At 40.1% G+C, this 26,617-nt stretch overlaps 1 protein-coding gene across 1 annotated transcript; it reads right to left on the reverse strand.

The window, feature by feature from the left end:
- On the reverse strand, positions 1-25,826 carry si:dkey-24p1.1 (uncharacterized protein LOC556718 homolog). The gene is made up of 14 exons (XM_034174152.1): positions 25,552-25,826; positions 25,123-25,374; positions 21,306-21,563; positions 18,601-18,891; positions 13,582-13,860; positions 13,177-13,446; positions 5,479-5,745; positions 4,984-5,062; positions 4,780-4,846; positions 4,489-4,631; positions 4,259-4,316; positions 928-1,022; positions 786-852; positions 1-517 (listed from the first exon to the last, which is right to left on the reverse strand). The coding sequence occupies exons 1-14, from the start codon at positions 25,652-25,654 to the stop codon at positions 323-325; spliced, it is 2,424 nt and encodes an 807-aa protein (XP_034030043.1). The 5' UTR covers positions 25,655-25,826; the 3' UTR covers positions 1-322.
- Between the last annotated feature and the right edge of the window lie 791 nt (positions 25,827-26,617).

Here is a 26,617-nt window from a genome sequence, read left to right on the forward strand (position 1 = left end):
TGCTAAATTAACCTATTTGCAATGTCTCCTCCTAGTATTTTGTACACTTGGTAGACACAGCCCCAATTGCAAATTCATTAAGGCAAATGCATTACATTGTTATGCTTATTACATTATACTGCTCATTTGACAGATGGGATCCTCAAGTGCAATGTTAGCAGATCAGGTTGCACATTTTTTGTAGGTGGTATATGGAGTTTGCATACTTTTTTATACACGCAAACCTTAAATAAATTAGGCCCGATATGTTTTTATTATGAACATGGTTTGCGAACATGTCTACCTGGAAGAGATGATGGATGTGTTTATTGTATATCTTTAATCAGGTTTTGACCCCAGTCTTCTCTTCCTCGTCGTCGGAGTCCGTGCTGGCTCTCTGCTGGCCTGGTTTTGCTTTGAACATCACATGTGAGTAGTTGACCTCCACTTCATCTTCACTGGTGTCTGTGTCATAGTTTTCATTTGGAGATTTGCTGGTGCTGATGTTTTCGTAGTCCTCCACAGTTCCCCGCTCCTCCTAGGAAAGCAAATATTATCATGCTGTGTCGCTAGCTTCTGACTTCTATTTCAAGAGTCACACAACTTTTTTTTCTGGGTGAAATAACCCTTTTTTTTTGTTACACAGGATGAATTTCCTAACAGGAAATGTGCTCTTTGCAGCAGCGCTGTGGGTAAATTAACAAACAGTCCGGAGTGTATGTTGATTAAAAAAAAAAAGAAGCTGTATTTGGACATCAGGGAACTGATATAAATTGCTTCAGCATTCCAAACTGAACTTGGCTGACCTTTTTAGGCATCTTTTTCTTGACTATTTGGGCATACACATCATCTCCTGCTTTTGCTTGTTTGTTCCTGGAAAAAGACAAAATATCATCACAACATTTACCATCTACCCTTTTATTTCTGATTGAAAAGATAAATTCTCACTTTTGCTTGTCTCCAAAGTGCAGAGTAGTGTAGGTGACCGAATCGTCCTGTTGGCAGGCATCTCGCTGTTGGATTGGCTTCTTCGCTGGGAGACCCTGAGCACATCCACACAAACCTTCTTTGAGACAACAGTCTGATGTTTCAGAAATCATGTTGAGTGATCACTGTGTGTTAATTTCATAGTTAAACAAATGTAGTGCTCTCAGTCAGTCCAAAATGTTAATAAACCTCAAACCTCATTGTTTAACAAAAGGCAAGTGAGTTTCAGCTTTCTCAGGGGAATACATGTGTACAGAATTAATATACGACTAAATGAAAAACTAAAAATTTCCCATCTCAAGTCTTTACTTTCATGCATTAGAATAAGTATAACAAAAAAAAAACTCTAAATTAACAAATAAACACTTCCAACATTTCAAAAATTATTCAGTGACCAATATAGTCCCTTTCTTTTCATTAGCTGCCCTAAGGTTTCCATCCATGGAATTTGTCAGTTTCTTGATTTGTAGTCAGATTTTCGTGCAGCACCAAACACAACCTCCCAAATGCTGTTTAAAGAGGTCGACTGTTTTCCCTCACTATAAATGACATGTTTAAGAAGAGCCCACAAGTTCTCAATAGGTTGATGTCAGGAGATGAAAAGGGCCATGTCATTATTCTGTCATCTTTGAGGCCTTTGCTGGCTAGCCAAGTAGTTAAGTACGTGGATGAATATGATAGAGCTGCTTTGTCCAATCAACATTTCATTGTATTTCTATTAATAAATCAGGGAAGGAATGTCACGGAGACGTCGTTCAAATACTTCCTGAAACTACAACTTCTCAGCTGTATTGTCCATCTTCCCTCTAGACAGCCAATCCTGGAAGATGGAGAAAAGTATGACCTATTTTAAGGTTAAAAAGTCACATTCTGTTTCAAAGTGTTCCTCTTTTTTGTTTGTTTGAGTGGGTGACAGCCAATCAGAGGAGAGATGTGCCATGGTGTCAGTGGCAGGTCTGTCGAAAATCGCTTCATTTACGTGTTTGTATAACATGCATCCATCCCCGTAGAGACGGTGTCTGCTCCCAGACCACCAATAACCAGCAAAAATCTATTTAAGCATAAAAATTCAAAAAGAAAAAATAATATAGCACCTTCAACTGCACCACAGACTAAAACAGTTAAATGTGGTCTATTAAACATTAGGTCTCTCTCTTCTAAGTCCCTGTTGGTAAATGATATAATAATTGATCAACATATTGATTTATTCTGCCTTACAGAAACCTGGTTACAGCAGGATGAATATGTTAGTTTAAATGAGTCAACACCCGGAGTCACAAAAACTGTCAGAATGCTCGTAGCACGGGCCGGGGCGGAGGATTAGCAGCAATCTTCCATTCCAGCTTATTAATTAATCAAAAACCCAGACAGAGCTTTAATTCATTTGAAAGCTTGACTCTTAGTCTTGTCCATCCAAATTGGAAGTCCCAAAAACCAGTTTTATTTGTTATTGTCTATCGTCCACCTGGTCGTTACTGTGAGTTTCTCTGTGAATTTTCAGACCTTTTGTCTGACTTAGTGCTTAGCTCAGATAAGATAATTATAGTGGGCGATTTTAACATCCACACAGATGCTGAGAATGACAGCCTCAACACTGCATTTAATCTATTATTAGACTCTATTGGCTTTGCTCAAAAAGTAAATGAGTCCACCCACCACTTTAATCATATCTTAGATCTTGTTCTGACTTATGGTATGGAAATAGAAGACTTAACAGTATTCCCTGAAAACTCCCTTCTGTCTGATCATTTCTTAATAACATTTACATTTACTCTGATGGACTACCCAGCAGTGGGGAATAAGTTTCATTACACTAGAAGTCTTTCAGAAAGCGCTGTAACTAGGTTTAAGGATATGATTCCTTCTTTATGTTCTCTAATGCCATATACCAACACAGTGCAGAGTAGCTACCTAAACTCTGTAAGTGAGATACAGTATCTCGTCAATAGTTTTACATCCTCATTGAAGACAACTTTGGATGCTGTAGCTCCTCTGAAAAAGAGAGCTTTAAATCAGAAGTGCCTGACTCCGTGGTATAACTCACAAACTCATAGCTTAAAGCAGATAACCCGTAAGTTGGAGAGGAAATGGCGTCTCACTAATTTAGAAGATCTTCACTTAGCCTGGAAAAAGAGTCTGTTGCTCTATAAAAAAGCCCTCCGTAAAGCTAGGACATCTTTCTACTCATCACTAATTGAAGAAAATAAGAACAACCCCAGGTTTCTTTTCAGCACTGTAGCCAGGCTGACAAAGAGTCAGAGCTCTATTGAGCTGAGTATTCCATTAACTTTAACTAGTAATGACTTCATGACTTTCTTTGCTAACAAAATTTTAACTATTAGAGAAAAAATTACTCATAACCATCCCAAAGACGTATCGTTATCTTTGGCTGCTTTCAGTGATGCCGGTATTTGGTTAGACTCTTTCTCTCAGATTGTTCTGTCTGAGTTATTTTCATTAGTTACTTCATCCAAACCATCAACATGTCTATTAGACCCCATTCCTACCAGGCTGCTCAAGGAAGCCCTACCATTAATTAATGCTTTGATCTTAAATATGATCAATCTGTCTTTATTAGTTGGCTATGTACCACAGGCTTTTAAGGTGGCAGTAATTAAACCATTACTTAAAAAGCCATCACTTGACCCAGCTATCTTAGCTAATTATAGGCCAATCTCCAACCTTCCTTTTCTCTCAAAAATTCTTGAAAGGGTAGTTGTAAAACAGCTAACTGATCATCTGCAGAGGAATGGTCTATTTGAAGAGTTTCAGTCAGGTTTCAGAATTCATCATAGTACAGAAACAGCATTAGTGAAGGTTACAAATGATCTTCTTCTCCTCACAGAGCTTCAACTCTGTGTGGAGTTTGTATGTTCTCCCTGTGTTTGTGTGGGTTCCAGGTGCTCCGGCTTCCTCCCACATCCAAAGACATGCAGGTTAGGGAAATTGGAAACTGTAAATTGACCGTAGCTGTGAATGCAGGTGTGAATGTGTTTGTCTGTCTATATGTAGCCTGTGATAGACTGTACCCTGCCTTACACCGTTTGATTGCTGGGATCCCTGGTGACGTTTAGCTGGAGTCAGCAGGTAGAGAAAATGAATGGATGGAATATTTGGTCTTTCAGTGATACAAAATTATGGTTTGGCATTTTGCTTCAAAATCCCCCCCCCCCCCCCCCCCCCCAAAAAAAAATAAATAAATAAAAACCATGCATATAAGTGAAAGATTATAGGAATTAATTATAGGAATACCATAGGAATGCGCCCTTCTCATTTAAATTGCTTTACTTACCTGTTTTTTCACTGGTTGTGCCACAGAGCAGTAAACAGTGGTGATGTATGATGTACTCCTGGGGAATATTAACAACAGTAAAAGTCTAAGTGAAGCACATAAAATGTGACAATATAATCAACAACATAGTGTCGTTGACATCTGAAGGGTGTAAAATGGGTGGGGTCCGTTATCATACCGACTTTCTCTCGTTTCCTGGGTGGGCACTGTGTGAGTGTTTGCTGTCTTACATGCTGTCTTGAAGAGGTTGGCGGGGCCCTGACTGTGGGCGTGAGCGTGAGTGCGGGGGTAAAAGGTCCTCTCTGCTTCTGCATGCCTCTGCCATGCGACATTCATTTACCAGATTGACCCTTCTTGTGTCACCACACGGAACCTGACAGATTTAGCGTGCAAGTATGACGTTTTCCTCCACATACAATATGAGTCAAAAGTATGGACAGACTATATATATATATATATATATATATATATAATTTATTTATTTATTTATTTTTTCTTAACCGTTGCACGACATTCTTTACCATAAAACAAGAACAGCTCCACCACGGCTGCGCATTTGATGTTTGTTGGTGTAATGTTCTCTTCCTCCTATAAAAAGGGACATCATAGCAGCTTATGTCAGGTCCATATATCACATTGTTTTTGAAATGATATTTCTGAAGCATGCTACTGGTAGTCAATGGCAGTCAATATTTTAATAAAGAAAGATTATTATCTTTTTTTACCTGAACCAAAGAAAAAGTAAAAGGATGATGACAACAGCTAGAAAAGCCAGGATGTATGGCAGGAACCTTCGAAATCCACCTGTGGTTTTAGAGGAAGAACATTCCGTTATATCAATGATATGGATTTGTGGTGGAAAAGCTGACATGAAGACTCAAATGTTGTCTTTTGTGTGTTTTATTAAGAGGATCTTGATCAAAAGTGGTCAAACAGGACAGAATACAAGAGCATTTTGTGTCTGTCTGACAGAAAGCATCTCAGTGTGAAAGCAATTTATACAGTTACAGTTCACCTGAGTTTGTACGAGGGTACGTGACTTAATTAAAGCACAGTGTTTTAAGCAGAGAAAATGTTGCAATGTGTGTCCCATGCATGAGTGTCTGTTGTTATCAGCAGGTTTGCAGAGAACAGAAACATGCTACTAAACAGAGATGGAGCTCAGTCAAGGACATTGAACTAAGATGGAACCACATTCGTAATCCATAGATTTCACTCACTCTCAAGAAAGACCTCCGCTCCCTCTGACATTTTTTCACTGATGCTGTTAGTGGCGATGCAGTAGTATTTTCCCGGCTGGTTAGAGTAAACGGTGTAGCGCTGACCTTCAGCCAATAATATCCTGGGTTTGTCCTTCATTTCCCCGTACCATGCATACTTTTGTACTGGCGGAAAACTTTGACTGCTGCAGGTCAGTGTCACAAAACGTATTCCGTCAGGCCGTTGCTGCTCTGCTGATCTGTTGATCTGTGTGTGTTTTGGTGCATCTAGAAGGAATACGTAGGGAGAAATAAACACATTTATGTAATAGAGATGGATTTATAGTGTGTAATTTCTATACAAAAAACAGTTAAAAAGCCAGGACCACCAGGCACCTTAAGACCCATCATGCTCATATCAATCCTGAGAAAAACCACGCAATAGGCATGATAAGAACTGTAATAAAGATATATCAGTTGATAGGAGTGACACAAGCAGCTATAAAGAAAGAAGGACCACAGAGGACCACAGAACTGATCCTCATATTCAATGTTCTGGTGGAGAAAACAGCAACATCACTAATCTACAATGAGTTCCTGCTGATGTTTGATGTGAGCAATGGCTTTGACACAGTAGAGAGAACACAACTCCTAAACAACCTCAAAGAAATCTAAAGCCCCCGTCACACACAGAAAAGAATGTTCAGGAACCACCTGCACGATGGCATCCAAAGTGTATGTGGACAACAGGTAGATGACACAGACTGCTGTCAGACGGCCATAAAAGGTGCTGAAGACTGCCCGATGTCCAAATGTCTGGATGGCAAACACAGGACCGGAGTGGGAGGGAGCGCTTGTTCCTCCCTTTGCACAGTCCCTGCTGGTACTGGACACCAGAGTACAACCAATGTATGGACCAGACTCACACCATATGTGTCAAAGCTGTGTCTGACGCATGGTGTGACTGCTTGGCCCACTGCCAGCAAACTTTCAGCAAAGGTGCCCAGTGGCACACGCACACATGTATTCCGCACGCACGTTTAGTGGCTCATGCAGCCATTATGAACACACACATGCAAACTGCTGAGTGATCATTCCAGCCCCACACGTGCGTGTGAGTGCATAGCGAAGGTGTGTGCAGGGCGCACGTGCATGCGTGCCACTGGACACCTTTGCTGAAAGTTTGCAGCAGTCACACCATGCGTTAGATGCAGCCTTTCCAGCAAACTTTAATTTCTTTTTTTTTTTTGCTCACTTCAGGAGCACAATGCAAGTCTGTACATGAGATGAGATATACACTCAACAAAAATATAAACGCAACACTTTTGGTTTTGCTCCCATTTTGTATGAGATGAACTCAAAGATCTAAAACTTTTTCCACATACACAATATCACCATTTCCCTCAAATATTGTTCACAAACCAGTCTAAATCTGTGATAGTGAGCACTTCTCCTTTGCTGAGATAATCCATCCCACCTCACAGGTGTGCCATATCAAGATGCTGATTAGACACCATGATTAGTGCACAGGTGTGCCTTAGACTGTCCACAATAAAAGGCCACTCTGAAAGGTGCAGTTTTGTTTTATTGGGGGGGGGGATACCAGTCAGTATCTGGTGTGACCACCATTTGCCTCATGCAGTGCAACACATCTCCTTCGCATAGAGTTGATCAGGTTGTCAATTGTGGCCTGTGGAATGTTGGTCCACGCCTCTTCAATGGCTGTGCGAAGTTGCTAGATATTGGCAGGAACTGGTACACGCTGTCGTATACGCCGCTCCAGAGCATCCCAAACATGCTCAATGGGTGACATGTCCGGTGAGTATGCCGGCCATGCAAGAACTGGGACATTTTCAGCTTCCAAGAATTGTGTACAGATCCTTGCAACATGGGGCCGTGCATTATCCTGCTGCAACATGAGGTGATGTTCTTGGATGTATGGCACAACAGTGGGCCTCAGGATCTCGTCACGGTATCTCTGTGCATTCAAAATGCCATCAATAAAATGCACCTGTGTTCTTCGTCCATAACAGACGCCTGCCCATACCATAACCCCACCGCCACCATGGGCCACTCGATCCACAACATTGACATCAGAAAACCGCTCACCCACACGACGCCACACACGCTGTCTGCCATCTGCCCTGAACAGTGTGAACCGGGATTCATCCGTGAAGAGAACACCTCTCCAACGTGCCAAACGCCAGCGAATGTGAGCATTTGCCCACTCAAGTCGGTTACGACGACGAACTGGAGTCAGGTCGAGACCCTGATGAGGACGACGAGCATGCAGATGAGCTTCCCTGAGACGGTTTCTGACAGTTTGTGCAGAAATTCTTTGGTTATGCAAACCAATTGTTTCAGCAGCTGTCCGAGTGGCTGGTCTCAGACGATCTTGGAGGTGAACATGCTGGATGTGGAGGTCCTGGGCTAGTGTGGTTACACGTGGTCTGCGGTTGTGAGGCTGGTTGGATGTACTGCCAAATTCTCTGAAACGCCTTTGGAGACAGCTTATGGTAGAGAGATGAACATTCAATACACGAGCAACAGCTCTGGTTGACATTCCTGCTGTCAGTATGCCAATTGCACGCTCCCTCAAATCTTGCGACATCTGTGGCATTGTGCTGTGTGATAAAACTGCACCTTTCAGAGTGGCCTTTTATTGTGGACAGTCTAAGGCACACGTGCACTAATCATGGTGTCTAATCAGCATCTTGATATGGCACACCTCTGAGGTGGGATGGATTATCTCAGCAAAGGAGAAGTGCTCACTATCACAGATTCAGACTGGTTTGTGAACAATATTTGAGGGAAATGGTGATATTGTGTATGTGGAAAAAGTTTTAGATCTTTGAGTTCATCTCATACAAAATGGGAGCAAAACCAAAAGTGTTGCGTTTATATTTTTGTTGAGTGTACTTTATTGATCGCAGTGGAGAAATTATGTTTACACTCCAGTTATCTCAGACAGCAATTAGTCCACAATTATTACTTGTTTACCGTAATAATGGCACACATCAGAATTAAAGACAGCACATACACATTTGACATTGTTTATGTGCACTAAATTTGAAGAAGTCCGTTATCCAAATTGAGGCAAGTGGGTGAAGGTCACACAGCAATCCTGAGTTGCGCCACCGTCAGCTTGAAGGGAGGAATGGGGACCAGCAGAAGCTAAAACTGTGCTGCCCCCGCAAAAGGGAAGGGGTGACGTGAGCAGAAACCGGAGTGGGGTGTGTGTGATGGGGGGTAGGAGGGGGTGGGAATAGGGAGTGGAGCATGCTTCAGTCCTATGAAAAACAGTTTATTGCCTTTGTGAGTTGAGATAAGAAAAGAGCCAAATGATCACCAAGGTCTGAAGACATTCCTCTGGAGGAAAACAGTCAGGCAACTTGTCCTTCAGGCTTGATAAGCCTGCCGTGTTGTGGTTTGAGCAGTGAAAAACAGTTTTTACAGCTTCACTAGAACAACCAAATCCCAATTATGAATTAAGAATATTCCCCGGCCTCCAAAATCTTCATCTTCATCTGTAAGACACACATCTGCTCCAAGATGTCATCCAATTTGTGTCTGAGTTCAAGAGTCATCGCAGTCTGAGAATGCACTACCTTGCCAACCTCATTAATCATGACGGACAAGCGAGGGGCTGTGGTTCTTGATGCCGCCATCTTGCCAATTTTCCTGTAGATCAGGGCAGCACATAAGCCAGAAAGTACCAGCCCTGCTACCATAAGACCAAATATGAATAAATCCTCGACGTCCTCAACGGAGAAAGGTGCCAAGCATGCAACACGCCATGACCCCCAGGATTCAAGAACATAGCCCGCAGGATACGTTCCATCTGGGCAGGTAGGATCCCCCATTCCTGACCTTCTCGTAGAAAAGATGGTGTTAATAGCGTTCAGAGACCAGCTGATCAATTCCATGGTAAATCCAATAGTAGTCCAGTAGATCCAGTATCCAATATAATTTGAGGAATTCACAGTCTGGTGAAGTAGGGACTTGAAGGTTAAAGCAGAGAGCAGAGATAAGGGAGAGTGGAGGAGATGCGACCGCCCTCGTCGGAGTCCCAAGCCGATATCACCATGTGACGATGTCGGTTGGATTATCACATGGGACATAATTTTTGGTTATTTGCAGCACACAGCAGCCTGGTGAGATGTTTTTCACCACAGGCTGTGGTTTGGATCCTCTGCACTGTCCTGGTTCTGTGCTGGAGATGAGTTTCATGTTTAATAATGTTGTCAGTCTGGCAATAAAGTTCCACATCACACCTCCTACAGAGTTTAGATGGTGATCAAGTATGTAATAATATGTATATAACGGTGAGATCCGTTCAGCTCTATGCCTGACGTGCGCTATAACGCATTACTGCACGAGACCACGGAGAGGTGCAGAAGCACACGGTACTTTCAGTTTAATTGCACGCTGTTCACACCCACTGTACATGATGAATGCGTGCCACATATGTTATTATATATCAACATTTCCTTTGCCCTCCCTGGCCGGGGTCCAGTGGAGATGGACATCCCACTACATGCCGGCAGGCTTTGCTGTGACTGACCGATCTCAGAGCTTAATCAATCACAATCACATCATTTCAGAAGCTGTTGTGATGCTATCACAATGTATAAACTGTGATCAGATGATGCAAAAACGGCATATAGACCGCCATCGGATGTGCGTTGCATCTTGATGGTGCCAAGAGTGTTTTGAACATGTGCGACACACTCGGGACAGCCAAGTGAATGGGACCGAATATGTAGACTGCTCAGAGACTGCTGTCTGTTGGTCTAAAGACCGCGCCTCAATATTTCTCAAGTGTGGCCAGGTGTGTCATTCTGACGCAATGCAGCCTCAATCAGCGTGTGTATGATGGAGGTATTAGAAGAAGATGAATCTATATTATATTATTATACATCTGACTGAAATCCTGTGTTCTGATTGGCTGATTCACGTGTAATAATTGCAATACTTTTCACAATAAATCATGCAAAGTTAACAATAGCCACATTACTGACTGATTCTGCACCATTTCGGGAAAAATTATGAGTGATTACGGACCAATTTTGTCATAACGGGGCAACAATGTTTTGCGCAGGGTTGATGCATCACAGACGACATCATGGCGGAGAACAGAAGGTTTGCATCCGTGGATACTAATGGGATAAACGCTCTTCTTTCCAAGAAAGACAGTGAGAGTACTACAAAAAGTATCAAGAAAAGTTCTGCGCTATTCAAGGAGTTTTTAGCGAAGGACGACAGGAAATATTTGCATAGTGTTTCACCCGACGAGTTTGAGAAGCTTCCCACTGCCGTGCTCCAAGTCTGGCCAGAGGCTGAAACACAGTACCATGAACTCACTACGGTACGGGATATCCAGGTACCTTAAGGATAAGGGTACTGACATTATGGGGAATCCTGAGTTTGAACGGGAAATGACTTAGCAAATTTTTCACACAATTGTAAAAATAAATTTATTAACTACACAGATGTATAATAAAACAAATGGTATGACTGCTTTATCGGGCAGCATAATGGTGTCACCCCTCGGGATCATTGTTGCCTGTGGTCTTCGGCTTTGGGCAACAATGATCCCTCGGGGTGACACCATTATGCTGCCCTCCAAACCAGTCACTATTTGTATAACAGCCAAGTGGCCTCCGTGTGTGCACATGTACGTGTGTATGGCTTTGATCATGCAAAAACCGGAGAGAGCTGAGATTTGCTGTTTGGCATGATTATGTATTTTGGGTCAAGGAGAAATGCTGTGAAAATGGAAAGTTGAAATTAGCAGTGCTAGCTAACCAATACACAGTGAATGCTGTGCTGCAATGCACCATGGGAGTTCAGGGTTTGAGGTTATATGTTATGTTATTGTGGTTTATGTTAGTTTAGCAGTATTGTTAGTGTTACTTATTTATTGTGTTTTTGTAGCTCAATGTTGCTCTTACCATAAGTGACTTAAGGATCATGTTAGTACCATGACTGAAATGTGTAGTGGTTTTAATGTCTACAGCCAGTCTTTGTCACATTCAAAACACCTTACAGCAGCTGTGTGTACATACATGCAAATTTGATGCAGGACAAACAGAGCACAGCTGACATTTGCTGTTTGGCATGATTAAATATTTTGGGTCAAGGATGAATGGTGCCAAAACGCAACACTGATAGGACTAATAGTTTTGGAGAAACTCATAATATTAGCTAACGCTGCTCATTACATTTTGGACTCAGAAACCTTTCCAGCAGGGGGCAGTAAATCATCTTTATATTAAAAGTGTGAGTGCAAGTGCATATAATTGTAAATATGTTAAAAATACATGGATGACACAAGAAAGTAAAAACACATATTTCCATTGTGGTCCATTTAAAAATCAAATGACAAAATAGAAGTAATAATAATAATAATAATAATAATAATAATAATAATAATAATAATGATAATAACAATAATACTGTGTATATGATAAGAACAACCTAAACAATTTCTAAAAACATTAAAACAGTAAATTAACATTAAAAATTACATTATTAACAGGGTTGAGTTCCTCTGGTAAAAATTGTTGGGCTCTAAAGTTATAAAGTCATTCTGGACCCACACGCCATCCCGACTCATTGCTTAATTTATTGCCACCCTTGAAAAATGTCAGCTACCTATTTTGCAAACATTATCCAATCTAGAGCCTGTGGTAGTTGCATATAATCCTAATCACGCTAAAAGCTATACAGCTCCAAGTACTGCCTATTCTCATGAACATTCCTAGTAAAACATTGGAAAAAGTAATGCACAAAGGTTTGTGCATATCCATATCTAAGTTTCACCCCAATTCATACATTCCTAAAATTGGGAGGTTTGTGATGACATCACTGATAAAAAGATGTTGGATCTTCTTTGTGTCGGGGTGGGTGGGTGGGGGCGTGTTAAGTCATCCTATGCTTAGTATTATTTCAGGTACTAACTGGAGTTTTTTTTTGTTTTGTTTACATTTACCCTTACAAATCTAGTTGTCTCACCCATAGTAATTAAGTAACAGTAACACAATTCATCATGTTGACCCAACAAATTTACATTTAGGTCCCTCAGCAAAATTGTTTCTGGCTCTGTTGATGCATTTTACTTTGGTGGAAATACTTTCCATAATTTTATTATGTTTATTAAGTTAAATTTTCTTGTTGCATGTTATGTTAAAACTACATGATTTGAATGTGTTCACCCATAAAGCTTGAGTCTATATCATAGAAGCTACATGTTAGACTTACATTCATATAACATAAAAACCAACAACACCCATGTTGGTTTTTTGAGTGCATAAACAAGAAGGCCATAGATTTCTTTGGAGATCAAACTGAGCACTGAACATGTACTTAATTACATATGAGCCAGAGAGTGCACAAATTAATTACAGCAGAGGGGCTATTCTATATGCGCCATGTGCTGGCAGATGAGTGCACTCTGGCAGTGTGTCCTGCTGGTCAGCTCTGAGAGGAAAAAAGATTTTATCCAAGACGTCAAGAAGAGTTACACTGCCTGGAGTTATGTGGACATACGTAGGTCAGGTTGTGATCATGATGTGGTGCTGTATAATTAAACTGAGTTGTATATCCTGAGAATGTTCTCAGTGTATATTTTGGTGCTAGTTTCATGTAGGAGGTAGTTCTACATTTCTTGTGCTTTCTGTCATTAATTCATTGACCAGAATGAGTGCTTGGACGTACACCTAACGTTGACTCTATAGGGCTGTGATTTTCCAGCTCCGATGGTATTAGCGGCTGTACAGCTGTAGTCCCCGCTGTCAGAGGGGCTGGCAGATGTTATAGTGAAGGTTGGAGTACTCCCGATTACTTCCTCCTTTCTATCAGCTGTTTTCATCCAGGTGAATTTGGTCAGTGGTGGGTTGGACTTGGCAACACAATGCAGAATCAGCTTCTCCTTTTCATTCACGACTCTCTCAGGCTGTGCTTCTATTCGCACATTTTTGGGACTATCTGCATTCAACACAATATATAGCATTAAAAAAAATCAGCACAATCCCAAACTATGACTTACATCTTCAGGAAATGTTTTAGAGGAAAAACAACAACTTTTAATTTGGTGCAAAGTGCATCAATAGAACTACCAACATTTCACCACCAACTCTGTTTTGATGCTGTTGGAACCTTCACTGTTTTCGGCGCTGCAGGTGTAAAAACCTCCATCAGCTGAAGTGACCTTAAATATGTGGAGGAGAGTATTGCGATCGTTGTTTGTGGACAGCTGTTTTTGAGTCTCAGGAGTAGATTTGGAAGTCCATGTCAAAGTGAGACGTGATAATGGGAAGCTTTCAACTGTGCAGGTGATGTTGATGGCCTGACCTTCTCTGATATCACTTTTCATTATTAGTGTGGGTTTCATGGGAGGATCTGTAGGAAAGAAGTAGATATATGATAGATTATTAGGGAGTCGTGTTTTTTGTGCTGCTCTATCTATCTATCTATCTATCTATCTATCTATCTATCTATCTATCTATCTATCTATCTATCTATCTATCTATCTATCTATCTATCTATCTATCTATCTATCTATCTATCTATCTATCTATCTATCTATCTATCATCTATCTATCTATCTATCTATCTATCTATCTATCTATCTATCTATCTATCTATCTATCTGTGCAGGCGGCGGGTAGTAAAAAGGTGGCTACAGAAACAGTGACAGAAGCTGCATTTAGCTCTTGAAAGTATGACTTTACACAAACTCAATTATTCTAAGAACATAATTAATTTCAGATCTTCTTAAAATCTGATCACAGAATGACAAAATCCACAGGTAAAGTACAACCCCTGGCAAAAATTATGGAATCACCGGCCTTGGAGGATGTTCATTCAGTTGATTTAATTTTGTAGAAAAAAAGCAGATCACAGACATGACACAAAACTAAAGTAATTTCAAATGGCAACTTTCTGGCTTTAAGAAACACTATAAGAAATCAAGAAAAAAAGATTGTGGCAGTCAGTAACAGTTACTTTTTTAGACCAAACAGAGGAAAAAAATATGGACTCACTCAATTCTGAGGAATAAATTATGGAATCACCCTGTAAATTTTCATCCCCAAAACTAACACCTGCATCAAATCACATCTGCTTGTTAGTCTGCATCTAAAAAGGAGTGATCACACCTTGGAGAGCTGTTGCACCAAGTGGACTGACATGAATCATGGCTCCAACACGAGAGATGTCAATTGAAACAAAGGAGAGGATTATCAAACTCTTAAAAGAGGGTAAATCATCACGCAATGTTGCAAAAGATGTTGGTTGTTCACAGTCAGCTGTGTCTAAACTCTGGACCAAATACAAACAACATGGGAAGGTTGTTAAAGGCAAACATACTGGTAGACCAAGGAAGACATCAAAGCGTCAAGACAGAAAACTTAAAGCAATATGTCTCAAAAATCGAAAATGCACAACAAAACAAATGAGGAACGAATGGGAGGAAACTGGAGTCAACGTCTGTGACTGAACTGTAAGAAACCGCCTAAAGGAAATGGGATTTACATACAGAAAAGCTAAACAAAAGCCATCATTAACACCTAAACAGAAAAAAACAAGGTTACAATGGGCTAAAGAAAGCAATCGTGGACTGTGGATGACTGGATGAAAGTCATATTCAGTGATGAATCTCGAATCTGCATTGGGCAAGGTGATGATGCTGGAACTTTTGTTTGGTGCCGTTCCAATGAGATTTATAAAGATGACTGCCTGAAGAGAACATGTAAATTTCCACAGTCATTGATGATATGGGGCTGCATGTCAGGTAAAGGCACTGGGGAGATGGCTGTCATTACATCATCAATAAATGCACAAGTTACGTTGATATTTTGGACACTTTTCTGATGTTTGAGGATGATGAAATCATTTGTCAAGAAGATAATGCATCTTGCCATAGAGCAAAAACTGTGAAAACATTCCTTGCAAAAAGACACATAGGGTCAATTTCATGACATAGGGTCAATGTCAACGAGCAGATGTGATTTGATGCAGGTGTTAGTTTTGGGGATGGAAATTTACAGGGTGATTCCATAATTTATTCCTCAGAATTGAGTGATTCCATATTTTTTTCCTCTGCTTGGTCTAAAAAAGTAACCGTTACTGACTGCCATAATCTTTTTTTCTTGATTTCTTATAGTGTTTCTTAAAGCCAGAAAGTTGCCATTTGAAATGACTTTAGTTTTGTGTCATGTCTGTGATCTGCTTTTTTTCTACAAAATTAAACAACAGAATGAACATCCTCCGAGGCCGGTGATTCCATAATTTTTGCCAGGGGTTGTATGATTGAAAGCACAAATGTAGAGAACAGTGATGCTGTTGGATAGAAACAACAATAATTTAAGACTAGAAGGTTGACCTGTGGGGAAACACAGGTTCTAGAACTGGTCATTTTTACTATCTACGAAGGATAGCTGACTACAGTTATGCTACATTTTTTAAGTATTGACATAGAAAAATTTACTGGGTTTTATGAAAGTCTTTATTGAAGATTTAATCTGTTTTCAGTTGACTTAAATTTTCTAAAATGAATTTTTCTCATCAATAAGCTTTTCTGAAGCTGCTTAACCAGTGCAATATTCCATGTAAAGAAATTACAAATAACTGAAGTTTTATATTTGCACTGTGACAGTGTTCACATTAGAATAGACCAAATTTCTTTTTTTGGCCTGTGTGAGACACTGTGTTGTGGCTGGTGTGCCTGGCTGGCTTTTGTTTGTCTTCTGTTTCTGTCTTTTGGTTTTCCTTCCAGGTGGTGTGCATTTGGGACTGAGTGGCTGTGTGGCTGAGTTACCAGGACCTCACCCTGATCACCTGAGGCTGATCAGGTGCAGCTCGTCAGGACTCACAGCTGTGGTCCATCTACACGGATTGGAACATGGTAGCATTTAAGTCTGGAGTGCACAGTGTGTATTTGCCAGAGACTCGACCTTGTGACCAGACGGGTGAGATCGTCGTCTCGAGAGCCATCTCATCATCAGTGGATGCAGAGAATGTCCAGGTTTGATGCATGGTCTGTGAAAGAGGAGGGGGTGAGGTCTCACGCTCGTCAGCACACTTCCTGAGGTACGTTAGGTTTTGTGACTAACATTTGCACAGTCAGTAAATGTGGTGTCCCTCACACCTTATTATATTGAGCTGTATGTTAGTCGTTTAATCAGCTTCCACTGCAGTGGAGTTTGTGAACAGGGTGTTCCATGCCTGCAGGGTGGGAAGCTGATTAGTAATTAAGCCAGGAAGTGTTTGCTGTTTGTACACCTTTGAGCGGTCTCTCTGTGTGTGGAGTGTGGACTCACATAATGATTTCTTCTTTCACAGACTCGGTTTGTCACGGCCACCTGGGGGGTGTCGGCGGGGTCCTTGGGTCCGAACTGGTTCTGGCTCTGGACCATTAGTGCTGCTGGGAGCGCACTGCTTTTCTACCACGCCAGACCGCGCACTTATTTGTTATATCTTTTATCACATCACTGTTATGTATTAAATTCAGTTATCCTTTGTACCATGCTCTGCTTATTTCATACTGGGTCCTTCAAACGCTGGTCGGTTCTCCGTCCTACGTCCAACACATAACACACTGTTGAGACACAATTCTGTCATTTTTCCCGGAGTGTGTGAACATGTTAATTCTGGGTTTGGGGTCACATGCATATAGAAAGTGTCCAGATTTAAATCTGCTGTTTGGGATGTTAGAGGATGGACAGACTGATGAATTATGTCAGGTCTGCAGCAACCTCACAGGATTTTATTTTGAAATACAGGCTCTCAGTGTGGAAGTGTGTATTGGTCCAATCACCTTGCTGTTTTCATTACTTGAATTGTACAGACTGACACAAGGGCTGGCCTTATGATGGCACTGACATGTTCATTGACACAGATATTTACTTTTGAGAGATAAACTCAGTTTTTTGAGCAAGAGACTGGCTTTTGCAAGTAATCCATGGTGTTTTTCTGTTTGTACGAACGGTTTTGAGAAATGCACTTGCTGTTTTGCAAATGTTGAGGATGATTTGAGAAATGTACCAAAGCGACTGAGAAAACCTGTAATATCCCCTGTGTTCTCAGGCCAATGTAGGGCTGGAATAACAAAAATGTAGATGAGTGAGTGAGCGAGTCCATCCCCTCCAGCTTGTGTAGACAATAATGCAAAAATAATAAATCTATCATTTCGAAACTCAACAAAATAATGAGAATGAAATGATTCATTCATGGTGAACTTTGATGCACCAGATCAACCCCAAAAGCAACACTGTATTACCTATGTCATATCCCTGGGGTCATCGAATGAACAGCGCTAAGCTAGCAACTGTGGGGAGAAACACAGGATCCAGTACATCTGCAAATCCAAGATGAATTATACAACAGAATGGGAAATTAAAATCAGAGTTAAAGAATAGATAGAATGTGTGGCTGGGGATGATGCCAAACATTTCATCTGTGCTGCAAATTAGTGATGACTCACTCGAAACACTGCTTTGAAAGATTTATAATTCTGTGAAAAACCAAGGTTTTAACAATTTTACAGTCATGAAAAGGAACACAACTCCCACCTGCTAGACAGTTCAGGAATGTACCTTCATGTCAAATTATGAATTCTATTTTTCAAGAGTAGAGTAAGGACAAGGTTGCAGTTACATGTATATTGCATGTATTTTAGAGGACATATAAAAATATATAAAAAATTTATATAAAAAATTTAACGTCAATGACAGTGCTACCAGGCAACCTCCAAAAATCTGATGTAATAAACACCCAAATTGAGGCCTGTTCACTGAGTTTGTCTGTGTTCGGGCTTCATTTGTCCTGCTCAGGTCATAAATGTTCTCAGCCACGCTCCACCTCTTTAACCATATATGGCCTGTCTACACACACACACACACACACACACACACACACACACACACACACACACACACACACACACACACACACACACACACACACACACACACACACACACACACACACACACACACACACACACACACACACAAGGCACTCTATATATAGGATTACTGTTAAGCACTTCTCCATGTATACTGTATGTGTCCCTAGTAAATAAATATTAAACTAAAACTAAATGATGGAGAAACCTGTCCAAGCAAAAATAGTACTTACACAGTACTCGTATGCAGAATGGATTACTGCGGTTTCCTGTGTTGATGTTGTTGGTGGCGGTGCACGTGTAACACATTTCATCTGTCCTTTGTACATGGTGGAAAACCAGGCTGTTTTCAGAAGTTACATTGGTGCATTGATGCTCACTGTCGCAGTTCCACTGGTATTTGAAGGGAGCAGGATGTGCATCAGTGTTACAGATTATTGCCAGGTATGAATTAACTTTGACATTGTTGGTGCTGCTGATGATAGACGTGCCTTTGATGGAAATATTTGTCTTCCTCGGCTTGTCTGGAAGGAGAAGTAATGTTCAGTATGCTTTGGATGATGACACAGACTGTAAGGTGTTGGTCTCTGACATTTTAATTAAACTCAGTCTCCCAGCACCATAAGTACTTTTACTAAGATAACAACTAACTCAACACAAAACATTGTGCTCCATCTTCCACTCGGTGCAAGGAGGTGCACTTTTTAAAAAAGAATATGGAATTGAAAATTATTTCTTATCATATCTGAATGATGTAGATACGTTTACCCCAGGTAAATTCAGAAGTGGCAACCTTAAGATACCAGTTAATGCAAATCAGTTTTCTGGTATAAAAAAAAAAATTGACTGTGAGCTCTGCAATCTTCAAGAAATTTGTGAGAAATTCCATTACTTATTTGTTTGCCCATCAGCTCGGAATGTGAAAAATATTTAAATTATTATATCAAACCAAATACAGATACAGTTTCTTATTGTCGTTGTAACCAGTACAACAAAAGGTAAGGTGCAAGCCTTTCAGTGCAAATATAAACCTGAGTAAACCACGCACAGACTTGAAAGATCTGGAGAAGAAAAGAAAAATAAATATAAAATTTTAATCAAATGAAAGAGGTATGTCTAGAGTGAAAATTAAAAAGGAAAAAATAAGCATGTAGTAGCAAAAAAGATACAGCATATTAAAAAAAAACTGAAAAGTATGTACAAAACTGTGGATATCTCAGTGGCAGTGGATACTGCAAATAAACAAATATTGCACTCATTTCAAGTGTGGTGTGTGACCTGGCTGTTTGGTTCCAGTGGAATTCAAAGCTCTAACAGCAGTTAGATCACCAGTGTAAAACTAATACTGACAGTGTTAAATTAACACTGCCAGTGTACATATGCGCCTACTCTGCTCAGAATGGGACCATATGTACACTGTTAGTGTTAATTTTCACTGGTGATTTTACTGTGTAGACACTGTTTTTCAGTCTATTTGTATTTGCTTTAATGGCCCTGTACCGTCTGCCATCAAGCAGAGAGTGTCCATGGTGGGATGAGTCCTTTAGGATGGTGTTGGCTCTCCTGAGACAGTAAGAACCATGAAGGTCCCCCGGTGTGGGTAGAGGGCACCCAATGATCTTCTCTGCCATTTCCTGTTTGCCCCTGTGCAACTGGCAAACCACATACAGAGGCAGTATGTGAGGACGCTCTCCATGGCAGAGCGGTAAAAAGACACGAGCGATCTCTGGTTTCTGCTATTTTTCCTGAGGATTCTCAGAAAGTGGAGTCTATGCTGTGCCTTCTTTACCAATGTGTGGTTTTCCTGTCCCAGGTCAGTTTCTCCGCTATGTGGACTCCCAGAAAACTGAAGTCCCAGACCCTTTCCACACAGGTCCCCCCAAAGATAATGGGCTGAATGCCTGTTTTGTTTCTCCTGAAGTCTATGATTAGCTCATTGGTTTTGGATGCGTTCAGGAGCAGGTTATTTTCTCTACACCACACCGTCAGCTGTTCCACCTCATCCTGGTAGGCAGACTCATCTCCTCAAGTGATACAGCCTACCACGGTGGTGTCATCTGCATATTTAATGAAGGTGTTGTTGGTGCGGATAGGAGTGCATCAGAGGTGTAGCAGGTGAAGAACAGCGGGCTCAGCACACAGCCTTGAGGGGAACCGGTGCTGAGTGTGAGAGCTGTGGATATGTGAGGACCAATCCTGACTCTCTGTGAGAAATCTGTCAGAAAGTCCTTAATAACCAAAAACCTATTGAACTGTTTAACACAAAAAGTCTCAAGTCACTGTTAATTTTCATTTCATGCGATTGTCATATTAATGTTTAGTGGCCATGTCCCATGGATCATAATGCCAACTGTCACCTGTCGGTGCATTTGTCTAAAAATAAGGAGTGGTCAGGTGCAAAGCTGGTGCGTTCATATTGTCCATCACAAGAAAGTGTTTACACCTTGGACAACAAAAATCTGGTCTGAAATCTGAGACAAAATTTGAAATGTAGTTTTTCAAATCACAGCCACAGAAGCATATAACACCTTCAGAGTGGACATGGCTGTCTTGATGGCTTCTTTCACTAATCATCTGAGAACTGCCTACTCCAGGGAGATTTATCATACAGTGCCATGCTGTTTCTCTTCAAGTCCAAGATACAGTCACTGACTTGAGATGTTTATATCCTCTGAAGAACATTGGTTGTAAAAGTGATTTGTATGAACAATCATCCCAACTGCCATTTGAACTACAACATGCCTCAGTCTATTGAACAGAGTACGTCCAAGCCTTTTGCGCCTAGCGCCCTGGTTTGCTTTGATATTTACTGCTACGTAAAAACCAAGGTGGAGTCGAGCATTTCTAAATAGATTTGTACCCACTGTGCCACTCGTTTTTGTGTCTGCCATGAAGATAGAGCCCTTTAGTCTTATCATGAGGGAGCTGTTTGACTTACAGTTAACCACAATGATGTGTGACATTGATGTTCCAGGGCCTGCAGTGTTAGTCGCTGTGCACGTGTATTTTCCGCCGTCTTCAGGCCGAATCCTGGAAAGAACATGTTTTTTCCAATTTCCAGCCAGTGTTTCCTCAGCTATATGCCAATGAAAAGTGTGAGGTTGTGGGTTGCTGTCGATCACTTTGCATTCTAATTCCATTTCTTCTCCTTCAGTAAATTCATATTTTGGTGAACTGATCTCAACACTTGGGGGATCTGAAAGAGAAAATGTGAAAAAAAAATGACCAACAGATTTACTAACAGGAATATTTGAAATGACATATCCACTAAATGTAAGACCTTTGGACAAACATTATGTATTCCATTGACGCATTAGAGTAACAGACACTGCTGTCGTCAGTGGGGAGAAAAAAAGGTCCATGTACCACTATGTACTGTGTGTCCTTGTGTGGATGTTGTCATATATCCAGTATATAGTTATTTCCATCATGCATGTTTCTATAGACTTTAACTTTATCAAGATTGGGTGTTACCATGGTAACCTGCTGCTCTCATTTTAGTAACTGGACCAGACAGATCAATCAGCTAGTGGCCTTAAATTACTCAGATTCCATGTTTCTGTTTGATATATTGAAATATTTTCCCCTAAAATAACCAGACACACCTGCTTTGACCTCTGACCCAAATAAAAAAGACCCCTCACTAAAGTAAGAAGTGGGAGGTTTGTATTGTTAATTGCCTACACCAACGAAGTTGGAGGAGGTTATGTTATTGCGTTAGATTGTTTGTTTGTTTGTTTGTTTTGTTTGTCTGTCTGTTTTGTTGTGAACAGCCTAGAGACCAATTTTTTTTTCTATTGTTATGATTTTTTTTTTTTACTGAGGATTCATATCCTGATAGGCAAGAAGTGATTCAATTTTCAGGATCAAATGGCAAAGTGAGGAAAAATCTTTGAAAATTGAAAAAAAAATCATTTATCATTTAACAAATTTTCAAAAATTCATAACTCTGTCATAAAAGATCAAATTCCTTTCACATTTGAGAGTGTTATGTACATCCCCTGGCAAAAATTATGGAATCCCCGGCCTCGGATGATGTTCATTCAGTTGTTTAATTTTGTAGAAAAAAAAGCAGATCACAGACATGACACAAAACTAAAGTCATTTCAAATGGCAACTTTCTGGCTTTAAGAAACACTATAAGAAATCAGGAAAAAAAGATTGTGACAGTAACGGTTACTTTTTTAGACCAAGCAGAGGAAAAAAATATGGAATCACTCAATTCTGAGGAATAAATTATGGAATCACCCTGTAAATTTTCATCCCCCAAACTAACACCTGCATCAAATCAGATCTGCTCGTTGACATTGACCCTATGTGTCTTTTTGCAAGGAATGTTTTCACAGTTTTTGCTCTATGGCAAGATGTATTATCATCTTGAAAAATGATTTAATCATCCCCAAACATCCTTTCAATTGTCCAAATATCAACGTAAACTTGTGCATTTATTGATGATGTAATGACAGTCATCTCCCCAGTGCCTTTACCTGACATGCAGCCCCATATCATCAATGACTGTGGAAATCTACATGTTCTCTTCAGGCAGTCATCTTTATAAATCTCATTGGAACGGCACCAAACAAAAGTTCCAGCATCATCACCTTGCCCAATGCAGATTCGAGATTCATCACTGAATATGACTTTCATCCAGTCATCCACAGTCCACGATTGCTTTTCCTTAGCCCATTGTAACCTTGTTTTTTTTCTGTTTAGGTGTTAATGATGGCTTTTGTTTAGCTTTTCTGTATGTTAATCCCATTTCCTTTAGGCGGTTTCTTAGAGTTCGGTCACAGACGTTGACTCCAGTTTCCTCCCATTCGTTCCTCATTTGTTTTGTTGTGCATTTTTTGATTTTTGAGACATATTGCTTTAAGTTTTCTGTCTTGACGCTTTGATGTCTTCCTTGGTCTACCAGTATGTTTGCCTTTAACAACCTTCCCATGTTGTTTGTATTTGGTCCAGAGTTTAGACACAGCTGACTGTGAACAACCAACATCTTTTGCAACATTGCGTGATGATTTACCCTCTTTTAAGAGTTTGATAATCCTCTTCTTTGTTTCAATTGACATCTCTCATGTTGGAGCCATGATTCATGTCAGTCCACTTGGTGCAACAGCTCTCCAAGGTGTGAGCACTCCTTTTTAGATGCAGACTAACGAGCAGATCTGATATGATGCAGGTGTTAGTTTTGGGGATGAAAATTACAGGGTGATTCCATAATTTTTCCTCAGAATTGAGTGATTCCATATTTTTTTCCTCTGCTTGGTCTAAAAAAGTAACTGTTACTGACTGCCACAATCTTTTTTTCTTGATTTCTTATAGTGTTTCTTAAAGCCAGAAAGTTGCCATTTGAAATGACTTTAGTTTTGTGTCATATCTGTGATCTGCTTTTTTTCTACAAAATTAAACAACTGAATGAACATCCTCCGAGGCCGGTGATTCCATAATTTTTGCCAGGGGTTGTAGGTTGGTATCATTTGTCGATTGACAAAGTTTGATCTGGATCTGGTCCAGATTAAAGATTTTGTGGCCATTTAAATTTAACATTGAAAACCTCATTAATGTATATTTTACATTATATCTTATTCAAACATGCCTCAATCAGTCTTATGTTTTAAAGTGAGATGTGGAGTGTCACTCACTATTGCCTGACAAAGTTTGATCTAGATCTGTTCTGGACTGTAGATTTTGTAGACATTTTAATTTAATATTGAAAAGACATATGATGTAACTTTTGCATTATATCTCAATCAGAAGTGCCTAAATCACTCTCATTCGTGACAATAAGGTGCAAACTGGCACTCTCAATGAATAGATTAAGTTTGATCCGCATCTGATCCGTATTGCGGATTTAGCAATTTTTGATTTAACATTGAAAAGCCCTTTTGATCTATATTTTGTATTATATTTTGGCTTATGAAAAGCCACTTCTAACAGGACTTTAACCTTGAAATTTTTGCAAGGTTAAAAATTTGTGGAATTGAAAACTAGTGTTGGCGGAGGTTTGCGCTCTATGAACGCAGTGCTCTAGTTTTCACTATTTTCATATGCACAAGTGGGGACGTGAACAGAATGCAAAGACACATCATTGAATTTCTACAGCAGTTTCTCGCAGTCTGGGCTGTCACGCCGGTACTGCAGGTGGTCCATGAGATGTCATTAAATTGAATGAAATAAAAACATCTTTGATTTTCAATTTTGTAACAAAGTTTACAAATATTTAAAAGTAATTGATGTCAAAATGTCAGAATTAAGAAAACCAAACAATGGGATTTAAATTATGTGTTACATTTCTTTTATCCGAATTATATTAAAATTATTAATGGAAATACTTCATTAAGTTTCATGTGTTGATAAAGCATTCTGACTAAAGTTTTGGTGGTCACCAGAACTTTTTCAGGTTACAAAGTGGGACAAAAGTTTTAGAATAGCTGATTTACAACAATTTTGAAATTATGTTGGAAGAAGGCAAAAAAGGAAATGCTTTTGTCTATCGGAAATAATTTGACACTACAATCAAGAGGTCTGTTTTTAAAGTGTGAAATCAATAGCTGGACTTTCAGTTTAATTTTTTTTTCATACAGACAAATTTAGTCCCAAATTTAATCCCACAAGGTGAATGCACCAACACTCAACATCTGTGCAAGCCCCTCAAGCTGACTTGACCAATATCACCTTCACATTGTGATTTCTTTGGGCAAAATTAAATCAACATTTTCTATAGTGCCAGAAATGAAATTCAAGGTAATTCTTACATTTAACATTAATGGTGACATTGTTAGATGTCATTTGTCCCTGTGTGTTTGTTGAGACGCAGTGGTACTCTCCCTGCTGTGAACGGGTAATGGAGGTGATGGTCCACGCTGGCCCTGAGGACATGTGTTCTTCACCTCTGAACCATGTAACACTGGGAATGGGGCGTCCTCTGGTGGAGCAGGTGAGAGTCACATGCTGTCCTTCAGTCACATTGGGATTGCTTATTTCTGCTTTTGTTTCTTTAGGACCATCTGAATCAACAAAACAGGATTTGCAAATAGGTGAGGAAAAGACATCAGTCTGCATGCTGCCACAGAGTTCGAGTTTATGCACAAAAGATCAACTAATATGCTGATGATATTTTCCTCAAAATATGGCTTTTAGAATTAATTTTATTAACTGCAATAATTGTCCATTTTTGAACGTACATTCTACAGTTAAGCTGATTTTTGGACTAAAATATTGGTCTTTGTTTTCCCGTGCTTCACATGAAAACTCCTTTCCATCATCCTGCCAGTCAGCATCAAACATGATTGTGGTGATTTTTGAATTCCTTGATTCAGTAGTTTGAGGCAGTTGATTGAAATTTTTAGATGATGTGATCCATGGACTTGTAGGACATGACGCTGATGTGGAACATTTTAAGATTATCCTACTGGATTCTCTAACAGCAGATGGCTTCTCAAAAATGAAAGGGCATGGATTAACTGCAAACAGAAAAGTGAGAAAACATCAACACAATGATAAGATCAAATAGACAGATCAGTGCAGACCTTTAGTTAAGACTCAGAAAAGGTAAAAGAAACATACAGGTCATCTTGCCATTCAATCCCAAGCTAGATGTATCATACACAGTACTGGTAACCATATTCTACACTGTAAAACTGAAAACGTTGTTAATGAAAGACTGCATCACTTCATTCTGGCATTATATTAAAATCAACATACTGATAATTAAGACCGTCCTGACAGATCCATCAAGTCAGATCTAGGGAAATGTGCTGTGCATTGTTGCATGCACCAGCACACAACTGCTCTGCTTCCTGTCTGACATCACAGAGACACACCTGCAATGTACTGAAATAAAACACCGACATACTGCAGCCAGATGTTATACAGCTTCATTTTGTCACCGTGGTCCTCTGCAAGGAGACCTGGATTCTATCCATTGATCTCTGGTACCAGGTCTACCAAGAGTATCACTGGGTACTGCTGGAATGACTTTGGGCCCCAGTTTTGACAATCTATAATGCACAGCATAAAGTGCATAGCGCAAGTGCTTTTGAGCTGTCTTCAACTTAACCTTGCTATTTTTTTGTGAAATCGGGTGCACAGTAAGGTACACGGGATAAAGGGGCTATGCTTTGGGGTAACATGAATTACACCATCTCCTTTAAGAGTCATGTGAGCTTGTCGCACTGCTACACAGCAAAATCACCCGTGTTAAATGAACACTGACTTTGCCTATATGGGTACACACTGGGTCAGTGAGGA

Source organism: Thalassophryne amazonica, chromosome 7 (genome assembly GCF_902500255.1).
Source record: "Thalassophryne amazonica chromosome 7, fThaAma1.1, whole genome shotgun sequence".
NCBI lineage: Eukaryota > Metazoa > Chordata > Actinopteri > Batrachoidiformes > Batrachoididae > Thalassophryne > Thalassophryne amazonica.